General features: G+C 39.0%; 1 protein-coding gene across 1 annotated transcript in view; it reads right to left on the bottom strand.

Annotated features, from left to right (window-relative positions):
• Positions 1–20903, bottom strand: part of MIPEP (mitochondrial intermediate peptidase) — a 116708-nt gene that overhangs the window by 80205 nt on the left and 15600 nt on the right. Inside the window, exons 5-10 of the mRNA XM_034758744.1 lie at positions 20678–20741; positions 16846–17028; positions 15529–15685; positions 15047–15095; positions 14007–14067; positions 13368–13420 (exon numbers count right to left, since the gene is read on the bottom strand). Of these exons, the coding sequence (XP_034614635.1) occupies positions 13368–13420; positions 14007–14067; positions 15047–15095; positions 15529–15685; positions 16846–17028; positions 20678–20741 (567 nt within the window). The remainder of the gene's footprint in view (positions 1–13367; positions 13421–14006; positions 14068–15046; positions 15096–15528; positions 15686–16845; positions 17029–20677; positions 20742–20903) is intronic.

Here is a 20903-nt window from a genome sequence, read left to right as displayed (position 1 = left end):
TCTAAGCTTGTATGACTTCACTGAGTCTAAATAAAATGCAAGCTTCTAAAACGGCTTTCATTTAACCTGTTCATTTGGAAAGAAACTAAGACTGTTTTGTGCACCATGACTTTCATCTACGCCATTCAAAATGCTTTTGATAAACTTGGACATCAAAGAATGATTATATTTACTCAAATATCACTAAGGACTAAACATTAAGACCTGTAAATTACAAATTAGCTGCTTGGCAAGGCTTGTTATTGGCAGGCATTAACTGTAAAATCTGAAAGATCTGGACATTTTCTCATTTTTCACAAGGCTCTTTTTCTCACTATAATCAATAAAATACAGAAATATAATGTTACTAACTCTAATATGACAAAAATTTAGGGCTGATTTTTGCTCCCCACAAACATTAAAAGAAAGTTGGAAAACAACTTAAGTACAAGATAAAAGGAAGAGGAGCCCATGAGGTTAACTAGAAGAGAGATCAAAACAAGGAAAAGCCCCTTCCAATGATCATTACCGGTCAATAAACTCTGACATTTAAACCTTTACCTGAAGGGAGAGAATTCATAGAGTTGGTGATTTTGGGGAGGTTGTTTGGGTTTTTTTTTTACACTGTGTGCTTCCCCACAAGTTGTCAACTATTTTATGTTCCCTTTCTCTTTTCCGTTACTTGTACCTTCGGGGTATTTTGTTAATTCAGATAATTGAGCTCTAAAACCAAACTGATTCACTTACAACGCAAGATTGTTCAGAACTGATGAAAGACAACTTTAAAACCACATCATTATAAAGAGATCATCCTGATGTTTGCTGTGATTCTGCTTTTTGACCCATTTACCATGTAAGTTATCACTTGACTGCCAAAAGGCAAATTTACTGTTTTTATAAATCTGGTTACCGTGGTATGTAAGATATACTATGCTTTCCTGATATTACCTTAATTCCTTTAGCTCTTATGAATACAAGATATCAGACCAAGGCGATGCTCAGCAGTAACTGAAACCAAATTATAGATAACAAAATATTTGTAAGTCAGGTCACATTACTGATATACAGTGGAGTTGCATCTTACGCGGGGGTTAGGTTCTAAAGTCAGCGCGTAAGACGAAAATCGCATATAGTCAAAATTACCCTTAAAGGGCAGTATACATGGTTTTGTGTACCGTATGCAACCCTGTACAGTAATATGTATAAATGTATAATGTATACAGTAATGTACAGTATACAATAAAGAGTACATATGCAAAATATGTTACAGTACTGTATTTCTAATTACATAAAAGAGAGAGAAAGAGGGAGTTAGAAGAATGAACGAATAAAAAAGGAAAAAACAGTAAACCTAACCACTCACCATTCATCCTGGATATTCTTGCTAGTCTACGATGACAATGACACTATTGGGGGGTCATCAGGGCTTGATGTCAATCCAGGAGACAATGGGCCAGGCTCATCTGCTGCTGGTTGTTTTTTCTTGAAAAACCTGGTGATCGGCAACTGTTGCTGTTGTCTCTTGAGCTGCTCAAACATTTCTTGATACGGTCTCAAATCATCTGTAATACGACGTGTGATTTTGAGGCTTCGTTCCATAGAGGGATCGTATTCAGAAATTAAATCATTCAAGTGTTTTGCTGCTTGGAACACTTCAGCAAATTTATGAAGATTCCAACTTACTGGCTCTTCCTGTTCATCGTCATCATCTTTGTCTTCTGCAGATGATTTTATCAATTCCTCTAACTCTTCGTTAGTCAATGTTTCTCTAAAGCTCTTCAATTTCTTCCTCAAGGATGTCACCGAAGCCATCACCACCCAGTTGCCTGGCCATCATTCACACATTCTCTCCATAGGTTTCGCCAACATGCATTGACTGTTTCAGGCTTGACTGTATCCATTGCCTGTTTAATATAAGTGATGCAATCGGTGATGTTGAAGGACTTGCAACACTCCATCACATTAAGATTGGGACCAGCATCCTCAGTGCTATGTATCCAAGAGAACGTAAGCCTCATGTACATGGCCTCGAAACAGCGAATCACGCCTTGGTCGAGAGGTTGGAGGATGGAAGTGGTACTGGGAGGGGGGGGAGAGAAAGACGACTTCAACGTTGTTATGCGCAAACCGGAGTGCCTCACGGTGGCCAGGAGCATTGTCTACGATCAGCAACATTTTAAAGTCAAGTCCTTTCTCTTCGAGGTACTGCTTGACCTCCGGAATGAAACACTTGTGGAACCAATCCAGAAATAATATTGCCATCACCCAAGCCTTTTTATTTGATTGCCAGAACACAGGCAGGAGATTTTTGTTCTTGCCTTTTAGGGCACGGGGATTTGCAGCCCTGTAGAGCAAGCCCGGTTTTATTAAATTCCCAGCTGCATTGCCACAAAACAACACAGTCACACGGTCTTTAGCTGCTTTGAAGCCAGGTGCTTGTCTTTCTTATTTCGAAATGTAAGTGCGGTTGGGCATTTTTTTCCAGAAGAGCCCAGTCTCATCAGCATTAAAAACTTGTTCCAGAAGATAGCCCTTTTCTTCTATGATTTTCTTTAATTGTTTGGGGTAGGCTTTTGCTGCCTCTTCATCAGCAGATGCAGCTTCACAAGTAGTCTGCACATTTTTGAGGTTGAAGCGGTTCCTAAAACTGTTAAGCCAACCTTGTCTGGCTTTGAATTCCTTCTCATCAGAAGGCTGTCCCTCTTCAGCGGGAGGTTTGAACAGCGCGTAGAGGCTAAAAGCCTTTTCTCGCAACGTGTTGCCATCGATAGACACACATTTACGCTTCATGTCTTCCAACCATAAGTTTAATGCCTTTTCAGTCTTCACTAAAGTCTTATCACGCACCTGGCTCATCACCTTAGCAGTTATTGGAGTACTTGATACCACAGCTTGACGAATTTCTCTCTCTCAAATCTTGATGGCACAGATCCTAGATTTGTTGCGGCCATATTTACGCACCACGCTGGAGACCGACATACCGTCTCTCAATAAGTCCAACACAGCCAGTTTTTCCTCCAGCATTGGAACAGATCGCTGTTTCTTTGGTTGAGCACCAGATGAAGTAGTTGGCTTGCGTTTAGGGGCCATGTTGTATGAAAAATACGTATCTTTAAACACCAGAATCACACTCAGCACGGCGAGATGCTCACACTATGAGAGGCACGCAGGAACTGACGTCGACTGAGCAAACAGCAGATTCACGTCTCCCATCTCACGCTCACTCTGGGGCATACGCTCATTGCATGCGTATCGTTGAATTCGCGTAAGTTAAATGTGCGTATGATGTGACTCCACTGTACTTCAAAACATTTATACAACCATTACCAACTAACAGCACATCATACAGTAAGCAACTGAATAACAAGCCTGAATATATTTTCTGATCCCTTCACTTAGCTAGATAAAGTCACAATATGCATGTTTACTGGAAACTCCTGATCCTGCCTGAAAAATACACAGTTTTTTTTTTTTTTAATTAACTGTCAGGATTTTCTCTAACATGCCATGTCCACTAATCTAGACACTGACAAGTTGGGTGCTTTACTTCAATGCACAGAGGCAGATAATGAGATTTCAGTCATATTCTTGAACACGGTCTACTCAAGACAGGTGCTCAGATCCAGCAGTGATGGATGCAGTACAAATGCCTAAACAGTTATGGAACGTTCTGTCTCTGTGAGGTGGTAATTTGGCAGAACTGTGATTTCCTGTTTCTTTTTAAACCTTATGTTACTCTTGAATTTTAGGTTTCTAGCTAAACAGGGCAAGTAAGAGTTTTACCACATTTTCCTTCACTTGGGGTGGGGGTCGATATGTTTTTTAGGGTATATTTAAAAGCAATCTCTCTAAAACGGCTGATTCTCTTCAACATGGGAGCAGTCTCCCCAGGCTACCCAAACCAGAAATGGTAAAAAACAGAAAAAAGGAGAAACATCTTGAAGTGCTCCCTGAGCAGTTCTTGCTCTCTTGCTTCATCAAGAACCAGAAGCTTCCTCTACACCGAGGTTCAGAATGCCAGGAAGTAATTCCCTGAATCTGAGGGAGAGCCTTTGACAGTTACTAGCTCTCCCTGAAAAGTCAAAGATTCATCCACAGTTATATCCAGGCACCTTGGTATTTTCCCTTCCACTGTGGAAAAGTGGGAAATCCTTTTTACTCCTAGTGAAGCAAAAAGCCTGACTTCAGAGCCCACAAGAAAGCTGGAGGAAGGGCCAAGTTATTTTAGTAACTTCTATATAGCTAGTTTCCCTGGGATACAAAAATTTCTCCAGTTACTTGGCTAGCTTCTACTTTCTCCATAGTGGGAAACAGGCTTCCTTCACAATTAATATATTCATCCCTAATTCTACCTGGTTTATCCCTACAGCCCCACAGATAGTGGTCACCATAGAGGGCAAAGAAATACACATTTGTCAGTGTCCACATTTAGAAACAAACTTAATTTAGCACAGCTTCAAAAAAATGAGTCAGAGTCCCCACCCGCACCCCTCCAAAAAAACCAGCCCAGACTGGTAAGTAACTTTTGCTGGCAAAACGGGGCAAGCAACAATTATGTCAACATTCAGCCTTTCTCCCAGGCATGACCTACCGATATTACCTAGGAGAACTCCGTGAGACTATTTATGTGCATAAGTCTTTGCAGGATCAGCCCCTTAGGGAGTACGTCTACTATTATTAGCACTGGCTGAGATATACTGTCATCATTTACTTAACATTATGGTATTTTTCTGCACTAAAACTTAGTCATAATATTATATTTTATAAGATACACAGACAACTTCTTACTTGTCTGAGGTGAAGCATGTTCTAGCATTCACTGTTTTATCACCTCTATGTTGCCAAAATTCTTGAGGTTCTCCTAATTATTCTATCTTCTTATAAGGACACTGATAATACACATTTCAGACTTCTGCCTCCAATGTCTGTTAAATATACACGTATATTCATTCTATCATCTTTGCCATTTAAGCTATGGGTACAAAAACATTCAACTGACAAATTTTTTTAAAGCTGAAGACAATATTTTTTAAATGAATTTTCTTAAAAGTATAAGCAAACTATCCTGTTACTGCCTGGTAGGAGACCTACGCTTTTGAAGTGGGATCAAGTTTCCAGGGAAAAGACTCGATGAAAGCTGAGAAAAACAACTTGATTGTGGACAGATGAACTGGGAGTAAGAAGAGTTTGCTCTGCATGTGAGTCTGGAGCTCCTCCTGATGTTCAGTCTACAATATAGCACCTATGTTCACTTTATTGACAATTAACAATAGCAAAAACAATGACTGAAAACAGGGACAAACTGATACAATATGTATTCCATTTTATTATTAATGTACTGGCTCAAACTGATCAGGATGTATGATATTCTGTAGAGGAGAGGGATGAAGGCACCCAATTTTAATTATCAAGCATCTTAAAATTAAGGATGGGGTTCCATTTGAATTTACCTAGACAAATGTCCCTAATACTATATGAAGTTAAAACAAAACATATATATTAAAAGGAATTTAAGGAGGTGTCATTTTTCAGATCGCATGGTGACTAAAGGGAATGCAATTCTAGTTGAAGTGATGGATTCAAGTAGTAGTAGTATATTTAAGTAAAACTCAAGATGATTGAGGAATAAGTTAATTAAGGATCAGATTGTGTCACCCTCAAGAACAGTGCTGCACTCCATCATTAGTTCCAACAGTTCCTAAAGGACTAGTTTAAGAGCAAGGTACTAATCAACATTAGTAAAGATAGCACAATAGGTTCTAAAAAATTAATCAATTTTGTGCTTGGGACGCCATCGCTTTTTGGGATCTCAGGATACAATTTTTTCCACTGACAGTGCTTTCTCCTCCCCTCACAACTGTATATGACTTGTATGTTTTGGTTTCCCTTCTTGCCACACAAAAATTGTTTGTCATAGCCTAAGAAAATATAGAATAGAATCAGCACAGCTGACTTCTAACCATTCCAGACATGTTAGGGCCATGGCTGGCTTCTCTTTCTAAATAACTATGTTAACTATACAAAATACTATTCAAATACTATTCAAATCTCAATCACATGAACAACAATGAAAGAAAATATATTGCACACTGAAACAGAAGTTAAAACAACATAATAGGAAACAGTTTTTTTATTTATTTCTTTCAAAAGGGATTTTTGTACTTTTTCTTCCCTTTCCTGGCTGTTAAGCAATACATGCCTACTCCAACAAATGGGAAAATTGCTTACTAAACAATTAAAAACCTGTGTTGTCATCTTATATTTAGCTTGTAAGCACTCTGGGGCATGGACTGTCTGTCGGTTATGTTTGCATAGCTGCACAGCAAAATGGAGACCTGAACACTGACTGGGGCTCCCAGGGGCTATCACAATATAAAACTATATAAGCTATATATATATGGCTAAATATAAGATGACAACACATATACACACACACTATATATATATATATGTATATATACACACATATACACACACACATATATATGTAAACTATATGTTTGTATACACACACACAATATAAACTCTATATATAATATATGTTTTTGTTAAAGATGATTACATGTAATTATCTTTAACAAAAACATATTTTATTCAGAAAAGTAAAAATAGTCATTTGGGATGAAATTCATCCAAGTGTGGACCTTCCAATGAACACTCAAGACTAGACGAACACCTAAAATATTAATGAGTCACTGGAAAGAACAAAAAATGAAACAAACAACAAGCCAGAGTACTATCAGACTAGAATGACTACCTCACTACAGCAAGATTTGCAAAGCTAATGCAGTCTCTTATTAAATAAAGAATCTGGAAGAATAAACTGGGGGTGTAACCTGGAAGACAAGGCACAGTAAAAACTAAAAGAGGAACAACTATGCAACCAACGTGGAACACAGACTGAAATGGAAATATTTTCTATTGCAACATCCAAAATATTACAGTGTGCACAAATTATAGAATGCTTCAAATCATCAGAAAGGACAAAATATTTTTATCAAAAAGTACTGAGAAACTTGTACAGAACCCTGGGTGAAAGAAGAGATGATGGCAAAGATAGTTTCATGGGAGGTAATAATTGATGACTGAATCAGAAATGAACAATCATAACAAATGGCCACAAAATGATTAAAGCTCAGACACACTGTGAAACTCTGATGGGCTGGTTACCTCTACATAACTGATGCCTGAGGGTTCTGTGCAGCCAGGCCTGAAAAGAAAATTATTGAAGTGAACTGGAGACAACATAGTCTTGCAGAGGGCCTCCAATAAGGTAGGGGCAGGTGTAAGGCACACTTTGGAGCAGAGAGAAGACATTCAGAAGGGTCATGTAAGATGGCAGTGCTCGTTCTTATAGCCTGTAAGGTTTTGGTGCAAATACTTTAGTGTGATGGGCTGGGTCACAGAAACCCCCTTGGGACTGTCACCTGATGTGCTGGGACTACCTCTGAGCCGGTTTTCCCTGCCAGCCTGGGACTTCAGAACCCTGCCTTGTTTGAGCCAGACACACTTGCCTGCTGCAAGCACAGACTCAGGTCTTAACCACGTCCCCCACAAGCTGCAGGCTTACCTGAAAACAGCTTAAGAAGTGCTCCTGTCTCCTGCACTCAGATACCCAGCTCCCAATGGGGTCCAAATCCCCAGTAAATCCATTTTACCCTGTATAAAGCTTATACAGGGTAAACTCATAAATTGTTCACCCTCTATAACACTGATAGAGAGATATGCACCGCTGTTTGCCTCCCACTCCCTCCCCACCGGTATTAATGCATACTCTGGGTTAATTAATAAGTAAAAAGTGATTTTATTGAATACAAAAAGTAGGATTTAAGTGGTTCCAAGTAACAGACAGAACAAAGTGAATTACCAAGCAAAATAAAATAAAACACGCAAGTCTAAGCCTAATACAGTAGGAAACAATGCAGGTAAATCTCACCCTCAGAGATGTTCCAATAAGCTTCTTTAACAGACTAGCCTCCTCCTAGTCTGGGCCTAAGTCCTTTCCCCTGGTACAGTCCTTGTTCCAGCTCAGTTGTTAGCTAGGGGATGTCTCATGACTGTAGCCCCTTTGTTCTGTTCCACCCCCTGATAGCGCTTTGGCACAGGCGGGAATCCTTTGTCTCTCTCTGGGTCCCCACCCCTCCTTCTAAATGGAAAAGCACCAGGTTAAAGATGGATTCCAGTTCAGGTGACATGATCACGTCACTGTAAGACTTCATTACCCACTTGCCAGCATACAGGTATACAGAAAGACTTACAAGTAAACAGAGCCATCTACAGTCAGTTATCCTGGTTAATGGGAGCCATCAAGATTCCAAACCACCATAAATGGCCCACACTTTGCATAATTACAATAGGACTTTAGAGTTATATTTCATATTTCTAGTTTCAGATACAAGAACGATACATTCATACAAATAGGATGAATACATGCAGAAGAACATAATCTTTGCACAAAGATGTTACATGGCATATCTAGCATAAAACATATTCCAGTTATGTCATATTTACACTCATAAGCATATTTCTATAAGGCATTTTGGAGTGCAACATCACACTTAGTTCCATGCAAAAGTCTAATCACTAATATTCTGTGATGAGGGAGTGAATTTCACTCTTTGGGCCTGATTCCCCATTGCCAGGTACTTTGTCTAGTCATTACCCTTTATACAGTGATCTAACAGTATTTTAAACCAACCTTGCATACGTGAAAGTTACTACAGAAGAAGCAGGGCAGTGGAGGATTCATAGATTCACAGGTAAGACCAGAAGGATTGTGATCATCTAATCTGATGACCTTCTGTATAACACATGTCTTAGGACATCCCTGAATTAATACCTATTTGAACTACAGCACATCTTTGAGTAACACATCCAATCTTCATTTAAAAATTGTCAGTGATGGAGAATCCATCACAATCCTTGGTAAATTGTTCCAGTGGTTAATTACATTCACTGTTAAACAACTGAGCCTTATTTCCAGTCTGAATTTGTCTACCTTCAGCTTCCCACCACTGGATCCTGTTATACCATATGCTAGATTGAAGAAATCATTTTTGTTCCCCGTGTAGGTACTTATAAACCGATCAGGCCCTTACTGCAGTATTTTTACTAGAAAACTATCTGAGGTGGAAAAATGCCACCTACTTTTGTGTAAAATTCAACCAATTGAGCAAAACAGCGATAGTGCTCTAATCCAGAAATACCTCTCCTTCACTCTCCTGCACGTACTTTAGAAACATTTTGGTGAAAATATTCCTGGTCCCACATGGTGGGAGTAAAGCATGTATAGGCCTCAATCCTGCACTGAAATCAATGGGGTTCCAGAGGGGTGCAGGGGTTCACTCTCACAGGCCAGATGCAAGATAAGGGACTTAGTAAACTAAAAACAAAACAAACAAACAAAAAGTTGTACAGCCCCAATGTCATGATCTGTTCCATTTTCAGAACTCCTTTCACCATGACAACCAGGCTGTTTTCTAAATGCAATAACCTCACCAGTTATTTTACAATGCTTCACCAGGAACAATGTTTTTCCTCACAGTACAAAAATGAGCAGGATAATCTATTTGTAACCAACATCACCACATTTTTTATCTGTTCAGTCTCATTGGAAAATCTCAGATTGGTAAACATGATTTTTAAAAAATACCTGACTCAGAAGAACATTTAACCTATCATTTAAATCAGCTTCTGTACCAGATGACTGGAGGATAGCTAATGTGACACCAATTTTTTAAAAGGGTTCCAGAGGTGATCCTGGCAGTTACAAGCAAGTAAGCCTAACTTTAGTACCAGGCAAATTCATTGGAACTATAGTGAAGAACAGAATTGTCAAATACATAGATGAACACGATTTGCTGGGGAAGAGTCAACATGGCTTTTGTAAAGGGAAACCATGCTTCACAAATCTATTAGAATTCTTGGAGGAGGTCAACAAACGTGGACAAGGGTGAGCTAGTGGGATACAGTGTACCTGGACTTTCAGAAAATATTTGACAAGATCCCTCAGCAAAGGCTCATAAACAAAGTAAGAAGTCATGAGATAAGATCCTCTCATGGATAACAGATAGGAAACAGAGTAGGATTAAATGGCCAATTTTCAAAAATGGACAGACGGGTAAATAGTGGTGTCCCCCAGGGATCTGTACTAGTACCAGTGTTGCTCAACATAAGAACAGCCATACTGGGTCAGATCAAAGGTCTATGTAGCCCCGTATCCTGTCTTCCGACAGTGGCCAAGGCCAGATGCTTCAGAAGGAATGAAAAGAACAAGTAATCATCAAATTATCCATCCTCTGTCGCCTGTGACACTGCATTCCATATTCTTCATAGTTGTATGAGAACATGATGATGACATAATTATGATGCATTTTGTACAAGCTATGTCTTGTGAGATATCTATGGAAAAGTTATGATGTGCTGAATATAATTATCCTATTTGTATGCATGTATCATTTTTGTATTTGAAGTTATGGATATTGATTATGTATCTGTATTTCAGATGTAGTTACACCTGGGTGACACCAACTAGGCAAGATGCATCCAGTCTAGACAGCTGGTTGTGAAGGGCCTATTCAAGGTAATGGGCCATTAGGGGAAACAATAGGCCTTAGGAGAAGCTTATCCCCCACCTGGTGAGCCTTCTCAGAAACGCTCCAGACAGCCTATGGATAATGGCTGCTATGACTCAGTAAGACATGCAAGGGCATGTGACCAGACCAAATGACACTGAACTCCATTTTGGTACCTGTATTTTTCCACAAGTTGGACTGGAAACTGAGCTTCAAACAAAGGATATCCGCCATATGGAAAAGCTATATCTGGTGGGGAGTGACATCATCTCTGGGCCTCACTTCCCATTCAAGAAAACTCCTGGAAACACCTGAGGAACAAAGACTGAACTGGGGGAAATCCTGGGCCCAGGCTAAAGGGATTTCTAGCCTGTGTATGGAAACTTGGTGGACTGCTTGTATCATCAGTCAGGGTGAGAAACTGCTAATTCAAATCCTATCCCTCTAGTATGTTAGACTTAGTTTGTATTTTTGTTCATTTGCTAGGTAATCTGCTTTGATCGGTTTGCTATCACTTGTAATCACTTAAAATCTATCTTTTTATAGTTAATAAACTTGTTTTATATTTTATCTAAACTAGTGTGCCTTTAAATGAAGTGTCTGGGGAAAATCTCAGTTTGGTTAACACAAGCTTCTGCATATCTTTCCCACACCGAGGGAGCGCAAACTATATTAATGAGCTTACTTTGCACAGGTCCCTGTCCAGTGTCAGACGTTATAATTCTGGATTTATACTCCAGCAGGGGTGCAAGGCGAGGGGAGCTGGGAAATTGGCTGTCTGCCCTTGAGTGGCTTAGGTAAAGCATACAGATAACTCAGTTGGGTGTGTGGTGCCACCTGCTGTTGTATTGGGTGATAACAGGGCCTGGTGAGGCTGGCTGTAAATCTCCAACAAAGCAGCGTGAGAGAAGCCTGCCCAGGTCGGGGTTCAGAGCCCATAGCTCCCAGACTGCATCCTGGGAGGAGACAACCCGTCACATCACCCATTCCCAGCTCTTGGCAAACAGAGGCTAGGAAAACCATCCCTCACATTCATAAACGAGCTGAAAAAAGGGATAAACAGTGAGGTGACAAAACTGGCAGAAGATACAAAACTACTCAAGGTAGTTAAGTTCAAAGCAGACTGCGAAGAGTTACAAAAAGCTCTCTCAAAAGAGAGTGACTTGGCAACAAAATGGCAGATGAAATTCACGGTTGATAAATGCAAAGTAATGCACATTGGAAAACATAATCCCAACTATACATACAAAATAATGGCGTCTAAATTAGCTGTTACCACTCATGAAATATCTTGGAGTCATTGTGGATAGTTCTCTGAAAACATCCACTCAATGTGCAGAAGCAGTCCAAAAAACTAAGAGAATGTTAGGAACCATTAGGAAATGGATAGGTAAGACAGAAAATATCTTAATAACGCTATATAAAGTCATGTACACCCATATCTTGAATACTGTGTAGGGTTCTGATCACCCTACCTCAAAAAAGATATATTAGAATTGTAAAAGGCATAGAGAAGGGCAACAAAAATGATTAAGGGTATCGAACAGCTTCCATATGAGAGATTAAAAAGACTGGGACTTTTCATCTTGGAAAAAAGGGACAACTGGGAGGGGGGGGGAATGATAGAGGTTTATAAAATCATGAATGGTGTGGAGAAAGTGAATAAACAAGTGTTATTTACTTCTTCACATAACACAAGAATAAGGGGTCATCCAATGAAATTAGTAGGCAGCAGGTTTAAAACTAACATAAGGAAGTACTTCTTCACACAACGCACACTCAACCTGTGGAACTGGTTGCCAGGGGATGTTGTGAAGGCCAAAACTATAATAGGGGTTTAAAAAAGAATTAGCTAAGTTCGTGGAGGATAAGTCCATCGATGCAACCCCATACTCTGGGTGTCCCTAGCCTCTGACTGCCCAAAGCTGGGAGTGGACATAAGTGGATGGATCACTCAATGACTGCCTGTTCTGTTCATTCCCTCTGAAGCACCTGGCATTGGCCACTGTCAGAAGACAGGATACTGAGCTAGATGGACCACTGGTCTGACCCAGCATGGTTGTTCTTATGTTAATACAATCATTAACCCTTATCCATTGGAAGCCCTAATGTGTTTCCACAAAGCCTGTGTTTGGGATTGGCTTAGATCTGAAACGTGGAATTTAGACACTTGGAAATATATGCATATACAGATTTCTGATCGCCTCTATAGTGCAATTATTATTTCAGCTTTCCGGTAGGTGAATACTGGAGCATTGTGAAATATTGCTTTCACACTGAGAGGCAGCTGGTACAGAAGAATGAGAAGAGAGTTGATAATCAGAAGCCCAGATTTCTGACCCCTTTTCCTGAGGCTTGGAGCAAATCACTTCAACTATACCTGTTTCCCCCATGCAAAGGAAAGGTGAATGCAGACTTTGCATTCAATGGCCATTAGGATTATTTTACACTATTGCATTAAGCTAAGAAATATTACACAATAAACGTAACAATATTAAGTTGAGTAAGAAATCTTTATCTGTTCTGAAACTGGTTATTTCATTATCTCATATCCCCAAAGAGGTTTGACATTTGACTTTACAAACAAAAAAAGGAAAGGGAATAGACAGAAACATTGATGGGCATTGCGGCTGTAGTGAAGAATAGCTATGAACAACTGCCCCTACTGATACTCATGATTTTTATCATATGAAAGCACAGCCTTAATACAAAGAAATCCTGTGTATATTTATGGATTCCATTACCCCTGTTGCAAGGGCTTGGAATGAACACTCTCTCACATTTACACTGCTAGCACATACCTAAGTCACTTACCTCTCAGCACGCAGGACACCACTGTAATAGGGATGATCCCAAGGCATCAATTTCTGAAACATAAGATTTCAACTTGCAATTACCTCAGTGAAAACCAAGTGAATCAAAGACAAAGATCTCACTTTCTTTACATAACTCAGTATGTTTATCACTTCTATAGTCACAGCACTCTAAAAAGCATCTGACTCCAAATTCATAAACCTTAAACTAGGGATTATGAGCCAGTTTTTCAAAAGTGGACATGTAAAGAAAACCTATTCACATGCAAAATCAGGGTTTGAGTGTGGAAGGATCAGGCACGATACCAGGAAAATTGAGAATGCACAGTTTTAAAAAAATAAAGGACCATATTTCAAAATTTGAAAACATGTTTAACATGCTCAAAACCAACCATTACATTTTCCACCTTAGTTTTTGATTATCACATGAATCATTCTGTTAAAACCAATAGCTGACGGTTGGTTTTAATACGAGAAACCGCTATTTAAAACCAAAACGATCTGAACCCAAAAAAGCAAGTATCTATCAACATGCAATTCATATTACAATTGTAAAGACTGAAATTATTTTCCCCATCTGATGTCTGGCTAGTTCATATTATATAAAATCAAAAGAAAATAAATGCACAATATAACTTACTGAATTTTGGGGATTTAGTTTCATCTTCATTCCTTCCATCATTTCAAAATCTTTTAGAGTTCTGTAAAAAAAAGAATTTCGCCCTTAAAGTTTTAATTAAAGGGTATTTTAGCCAGTATAATACAGTATAATGGCAACTGACATTTTATTGTCTGTATTATATAGAGTGACCAGACAGCAAATGTGAAAAATTGGGATGGGGGTGGGGTAATAGAAGCCTATATAAGAAAAAGACCCAAAAATCAGGACTGTCCCTATAAAATCGGGACATCTGGTCACCCTAGTAATGTACAGTATAAATGAATACTCTACTATTACCAAGTGCCTATGATGCATCAGAGTTGGGCTGTGATCTGAAGAACCACAGGCAGCTCATCACAGTGGAGCTACTCTCCACTCTGCTCCGCCCACTCCAGGTCCTACTTTTCCCTCTCATTCTCTCCCAAACAATCCTGCTGTCCCATTTCCCCGCAACCTCCATATTCGTGCTCAGCCACCATTCCACGCCGCATGATGATGATGCTTTTTGCACTGGAGGAACCATAGGGGATGGGGTAGGACGAGCAGCTTTGTGTGGGGAAAATCAGGGGTGATAATGGATGTAGGGCATATGGAGGGGAAGCCCACTGCTTTAGTGCTTGTTTGGGGGTCCCTGTGAGGCTACCTGGGCTCCCTAGAATTTTTTTTTTCAATCTTATGCACTCTGTAATCTCCTTTTACAGAAGGAGTCACATCAGAACTGTGGACTACACTCAAAAAAATCTGGAGAATGACCTATTTCCTACTTCTATTTCCCACCACACGTGGAAGTATGATAATATAGACATTTGTTAATCTTTACATCATGCTGTTTAATTCAACATAAGAAAGTTAATATTTTAATCAAGATCTGAGGGAAATTAATAGTTCAGTAATAACCTTAGAGAAATTTTTTAAATGCTCAAATTATTGGTAACTGGAGTCTTGTCTTGCATCAAAAGACCTATGCTCATGAAATTAAAATGGGATTTTTTAAATAAGTAAATGAAAAATAGACTCACCGTTGAAACAATCGGTCAGAAAGTGTTTCAAGAAATTGCATTACCTTCTCTGGAAATATGAAATGAAAGGAAATTACTAAACAAAATGATGATGTCATTTAAATATATTAGTTCACATCAAGAAGCAAACAATATTTCCTTCCTAGAGCAAGCCTGGTTTTAACTTATCTAGTGAAATAATGACACACAGATCAGAAACTGTACATGTATATCAAGGCAGCATATAAAAAAATCAGATGTGATAATCATGGCTTTTAGTTACCTAAGCCATGAACATGGAGTAGTGAATTGTGTAGATTTCAGTGACTGTTCAAATTAATATTCTCTCTTATTGAAAAATATAAATATTTCAGATGACAACATAAGACTCTCCAGTGCAACAACTGTGGTGTATTAACAGCTGACAAGTTAAACTACCAACATTTATCCTCATGCCTGACACAAGTCACAACTTATCATTTCTGAACATACATGTACTTTACCTGGAGTTCTGGCCATTGTTCCCTGAAGAGCCCTGTGAGCAAAGGTGTTATAGCCAACTAACTGTGCCAGATGGTTTCTGCTGGTAAGCAGTTCCTCTAAGCAGCGCAGTTGCTCAGCATTTGGGTAAAGAAAAATCTTATAAGCAGCTTCTCGTACCTAACAGCAGAAGAAAAGAAATGGTCTCATAATAGCATAATTCACAAAGAAACAATTCAATTCCTCCCAAACCAATGAAAGGCCAGGTATCACAGCCACAATGCTTTCAGATCAAGCAACTCTTTATATAAAGTCTATCAAAAAAGAACAACAATGATATCCTCCTATTACCCATTAGAAAAAGGGATAAGGACAGCGTGCCTGCTTTCCCTCTTAATAGTTGTGTTCTTCTTACAACCCTTGACAAGCTCATCCAATAACATCAGGTGTATGTACCAACTGGTGGAACACAAAACAATATTTCACCATACGTAGATTTTATTTATGGAGGAGGACACTATTTAAACAAGCCCTGTTCCACCGACCATATTATCCTCCGCATTTTTAAGTGTCTGATGCAAAATTAGTATGAGAAAAAGCAAAAAATAACCCTAAACTTCAATTTGGATGGCAAAATTGCTGAATAACAACTAAATGAAATCATCATTATTAAAATACTTGGCTGTGAATTTTTCTCATTAAACTGACAAGTTACATACTGAATTCTACACCTGTACTAGAAAAATACAAAAAGAACTTGAAGAATAGAACTTATTTGTATCCCAGAAGGATAAAATTAACATGTTTAAAAACCATTTTCTGCCTTTTCAGCAATTACTTAACTACATAAACTGAAGATTCTAAAGTGTTGTGACAGTTTCTTTCCTGAAACGCAGGTTTGGACCCACACCCAGAAAAATGGGAGCCATTCCAGGCAGGTTTTAAAGTGGAAATTTAAATTTGGAAATTGCCTTCCAATTTATAAGCAACCTGAATGGCCATCTTATAAAGATGCTATCAGGGAAATCCAGTAAAGAATGGGCGTAAGATTTTGAGTGTTTAAAAACAGTCTTGGTAACGTGGGCTCAGCTATTCTCCTTAGTTTACCCTGATGAATATTAACAGCTGTACGTGAAACAGTCTGAAAAGGTATTATTAATGCTTTTGCTCTAACTGAATTCTTTTGAGAAAAGTATCCATAGAGAGCACTAAAAATCTTAACCCTCAGTTCCTATGTTCTATTTTTAGCTGTTTGCACACTTGTGTCATCTCGTGTCAAAATCACTGAGATGCACCTTTGTATTATAGGATGTGCTATAGAGAACTTAGACAATACATACCAGATCATCAGAACAGTCTGCATGCAGGCCGGTGATTTGTATGTAATTGCCTTCAACTGCAAAGTTATAGCGAATGTGTTCTGGTAAAATTTGCTTGTCAATCTTGTTGGGCAGGTGAGCTCCAATAAGAAATTGATTACATAAATCCAATATTTTGACGTTGAGGTCCACTGCTCTTTTACGCTGTAATTAGGAAAAATAAAGCAAAAGATACACATTCACTTAAAATACAGTACAAGTAGCTCTCAGTTTTCCACAGTATTAAGATATGTTTGCACAACTAAATCAAATCATGATCTATTCCCAGCAAATACTTACTTAGGATCAGGCCTATGACGTTAAAGAAATCCTAATTTAGGGCTGAGCCTGTGCAACTGAAGGCAATGGGAGCCATACCACTGTCTTCAGTGAGAACGAAATCAGGCATACATATATGCATTATACATGCTTGTCTTTCAGAAGAAAAAAAATTCTCTCTCACATTTCTGCCATGGTAACAATGCACGAAAAATCAAAACAAGTTCATAAAAAACAGAACTTGGGAATGTTTTACACTACTTTTTCTAAACAATTGGTAAATACTTCTAAAATGCTGATATATTCCAATTATTTTGTAAATAAGTGAAGGGAGAGAGAGATTTTCAGTAATGGAGGAAATCAAGGAGACATCAGCTAGAGAAGCAGGTCCCACTGGTAGCTTGTGTGAAGCTAACTAATCACCACAATCAATGACTCTCCTATTATTATGTAGATTATGGCACTGCCCAAAGACCACAATGTGACAGGTGCTGTACAAACATATAGGAAGACAGCCCCTGCCCTGTTACAATCTAAGGCCTCGATCCTGCAAACACTTATTAATGCACTTAACTTTACTACTGAGAATAGTCCCACTGATGTCAATGGGACTGCTCACTTAGACACATGCTTAACTTTATTAATGTGTCTGTAGGATCTGGGCCTAAATAGACAAAACAGACAAAGCCTGGGGGAAGGAATATAGCATAGTGGTAAAGTGACCACGATGACCACAGAAACATGTCTTGGAACTCCCATATCCTCTTCTTCAAAAGCATATTTGTTTTATTTATGTTCCAAACGCTTAGGGTTTCTTGAGGGGGCAAATAAGTTGATGTGGGGAGAGGAAAGGACTGTTGGGAGTCTGACAGAGGGAAGAAAATTGAGGGGGGAAATAAGTAGAAGGGGGAAAGGACAGTTAGCAGGAGGAATGAAAAGGAGAAATAAGCACAATGTGCAGAAATGTGAGAGAGACTGGACCGTTGAAGAGTTGTAGTGATACAAAGGGGAAAAATGAAGTGTGACTAACAACCAGTGGCAACACAACAAGAGAGAAATAAAAGTCAGAGTCCAAGTTTCAGAGCTGAGTGAATGATGATGGCAGGAGGTTCTGAAAGATCATTCCAGTTGCTGCTGTATCCATGTGAATGGAGGAAAAGACTGATAAGCCCATTGTCCTGGGTGTCTTTCTAGGTCCAGGAGCAGAGAGGCTGGAAGGCCCTGAATTCCCCTTGCATTCCTGCCTGTAGCTGGTTCTGACTGCTTTAGGGAAGGAGCCCTGATAGTCCTGGAATTTTCATAGCTTGCCCCATGCAAGCTGCTCCTAGTTGCTAACACTGTTCCCCATGTGGAGGATGAAGGGCAAGTTGCTGGGCTAGGTGGCCCAGGCAGACACCTCTGAGTTCACTGAAGGATCCAGAGAACTCAACGTTACTGACTTTATCCCCTTGTTTTCTGCTGTTACATCACATTATAGATACCTAGGCTACATTAAATATTTCCCCCTAGTATTACTTTTCCATTAGGTAAGTTCTGTAGCTGCCAAAGGGATGCTACATGATGTGAATAAGAGGGAAGTTGTCCACAAGATGGTCTCTCTATCAAGATACAGACCACACTGGGAAAATATTTGAAAACCCATAGCCTGAAATTTATAATACAGCCTAATACAAAAGGGATCACAATAGTCAATACAACCTCTTATCTGCCCAGACCATAAGAAAATTAAATATATAATATGGTCTGGCCTAATTTATTCTAAATCCTGATGTGAACAACAGGGGACTTTTGGAAATACTAACCATAGTTTAAAATAATGAACAAGGCAAGAGGTGATAAAAAGAATATTATCTGTAATTCTTGTTCTCAGAAGGCATGCAGATGTAATAGATCCATGCTGGAGCCTATGAATATGACTTCCTCCAACAGTCTGTTTCTTTGTCAAGTAAAAAAGCAAATTTATCCCAACTCTGTAGGGATCTATTATAAGTTACATCCTGTAACTGGTGTTCTCAGAAGGCACTTTTGTTAACTCCAAAATAAATGGATTATAAAAGATCCCCACTCCTGGAGAATAAAAAACCCCAGGGATGTCTATGAAAAGCTCAACTACACAAGACGCAATAAGATATTACAAAGACAACATTCAACATACATGTTTCAAAAGGGATGAAAAAATGCCACTGCCACAACAGCAATAAATGTTTATAGTTCATTCTGAACAGATAAATATACTATATATGAAAAAATCCAAAGAGAAACCAACCTCTAGAGACATTCTGAAGAAAACATTCATGATACCTAGGAGGACAGGAGAGCTGAGGTATTCTCAATCTTAATTCTTTAACACAAAGAGATTCAAACCTGAATTTGTGCCAGGAAGCTGAATCCAAGCAATAATGCTCTGTAGACATGCAGAGAAAGCAGCATGTGGCATTCCAGGAAATCTTAGGAAGAGGTCAGAAATTCACTATGGATGGCAACATACCTCTAACCAAGTGCACCTTAATATGAACTCAAAATCGCAGGACTTGCAAGGAACAGTAACTATGGTCAGACAATCACATAAAAAATAGCTAAGAGCCTGTCACAAGTGGGGATTACATTTTTTTAAAATGCCAATTTTGTTTTTCTGCATGTCAGTTAATATTTCTAGATCACAGTAGCCATATTTTAAATGTTTGCATGCCTTCCTGTTGTACTTTTCCACCTCACTGCAGATTTAAGAGGTGTTAATCTCAGTACACAGTAACTGTAAGAAAATTATTCTGGAAGGGCTTTCCAGTTTGCAAGCTGCTACCAAAACAATGCATTTCGGTGTTTTCGCTGCAAGTCGGCCACCTGAATTTAGTAAAAAAGAGTATTTGTGTGAACCTCGACTGCTAGAAACTCAAAAATTATAGGAGATTTCCCCATGCAGAGATATGTCATGAGTACCAGGAACATTTATGGACACCCAGCCCAAGATCTCCAACATATTACTAGCTCAGATCTGCTAGCTCTGGCAAATCCATCTTAGACTCTTGCAGGGGAGAGAGACACACTGACACACAACTTAGAGGCTCTAGAGTCACTAAAAATCTTAGGTTGTGGCACAGACATGTGATTTGATTCCTTCTGGAAGTGCTGTATTTGAGTAGCCGGTTAGCCAGATAACGGGATGCATGTTTTTCCCACCCTGTGTAGCTACATTGTTGAAACAACTAGCCATTTCACAAAAATTGTACTGTGCAGATACAAACCCAAATGGCAGATCTAAGAGGCCAGAGGCCCCGCTTGTACAGGACTGAGTAACAAGGCAGTCTGGAGAGTGAAGGCTGAACTAGATTCTGGGAAGTTGTACAGGACACTACAAATCCAGCCACCTGATAGTTAATGACAAATAGGTTTTTGAGAAGGCTGAGCTCCACTGACTTCCAGAGCATTCAGGGGCGCAATTCAGCACAGAATTTCATTACATATGCCCTGCATTTTGCTATCTGCTTTTAAAAGTCAGGCAAGCATCTATTCACATATCACAGACAAAAAAAGTTACCTTTTCTTCATCCAAATGAATACCACTGATCTCGAAATCGAACATAAAAAGTTCCGCCACTTGCCTAAAAATACAGTAAACCCTGTTAAAGACTACCTCATTTCACAGCAGTCGGATTTTAGTGTGCTACATTTTACTGACTATATTTTGATTTAAGATATAAAAGATTATATAATAAGTAATTATTTTCTAACTTTTTTTTTCTGTGCACATACACTTTCAGTAG

This window comes from Trachemys scripta, chromosome 1, assembly GCF_013100865.1.
Source record: "Trachemys scripta elegans isolate TJP31775 chromosome 1, CAS_Tse_1.0, whole genome shotgun sequence".
NCBI lineage: Eukaryota > Metazoa > Chordata > Testudines > Emydidae > Trachemys > Trachemys scripta.
The sequence above is the reverse complement of the archived record's forward strand: the minus strand, read 5'-3'. Positions and strand labels throughout refer to the sequence as shown.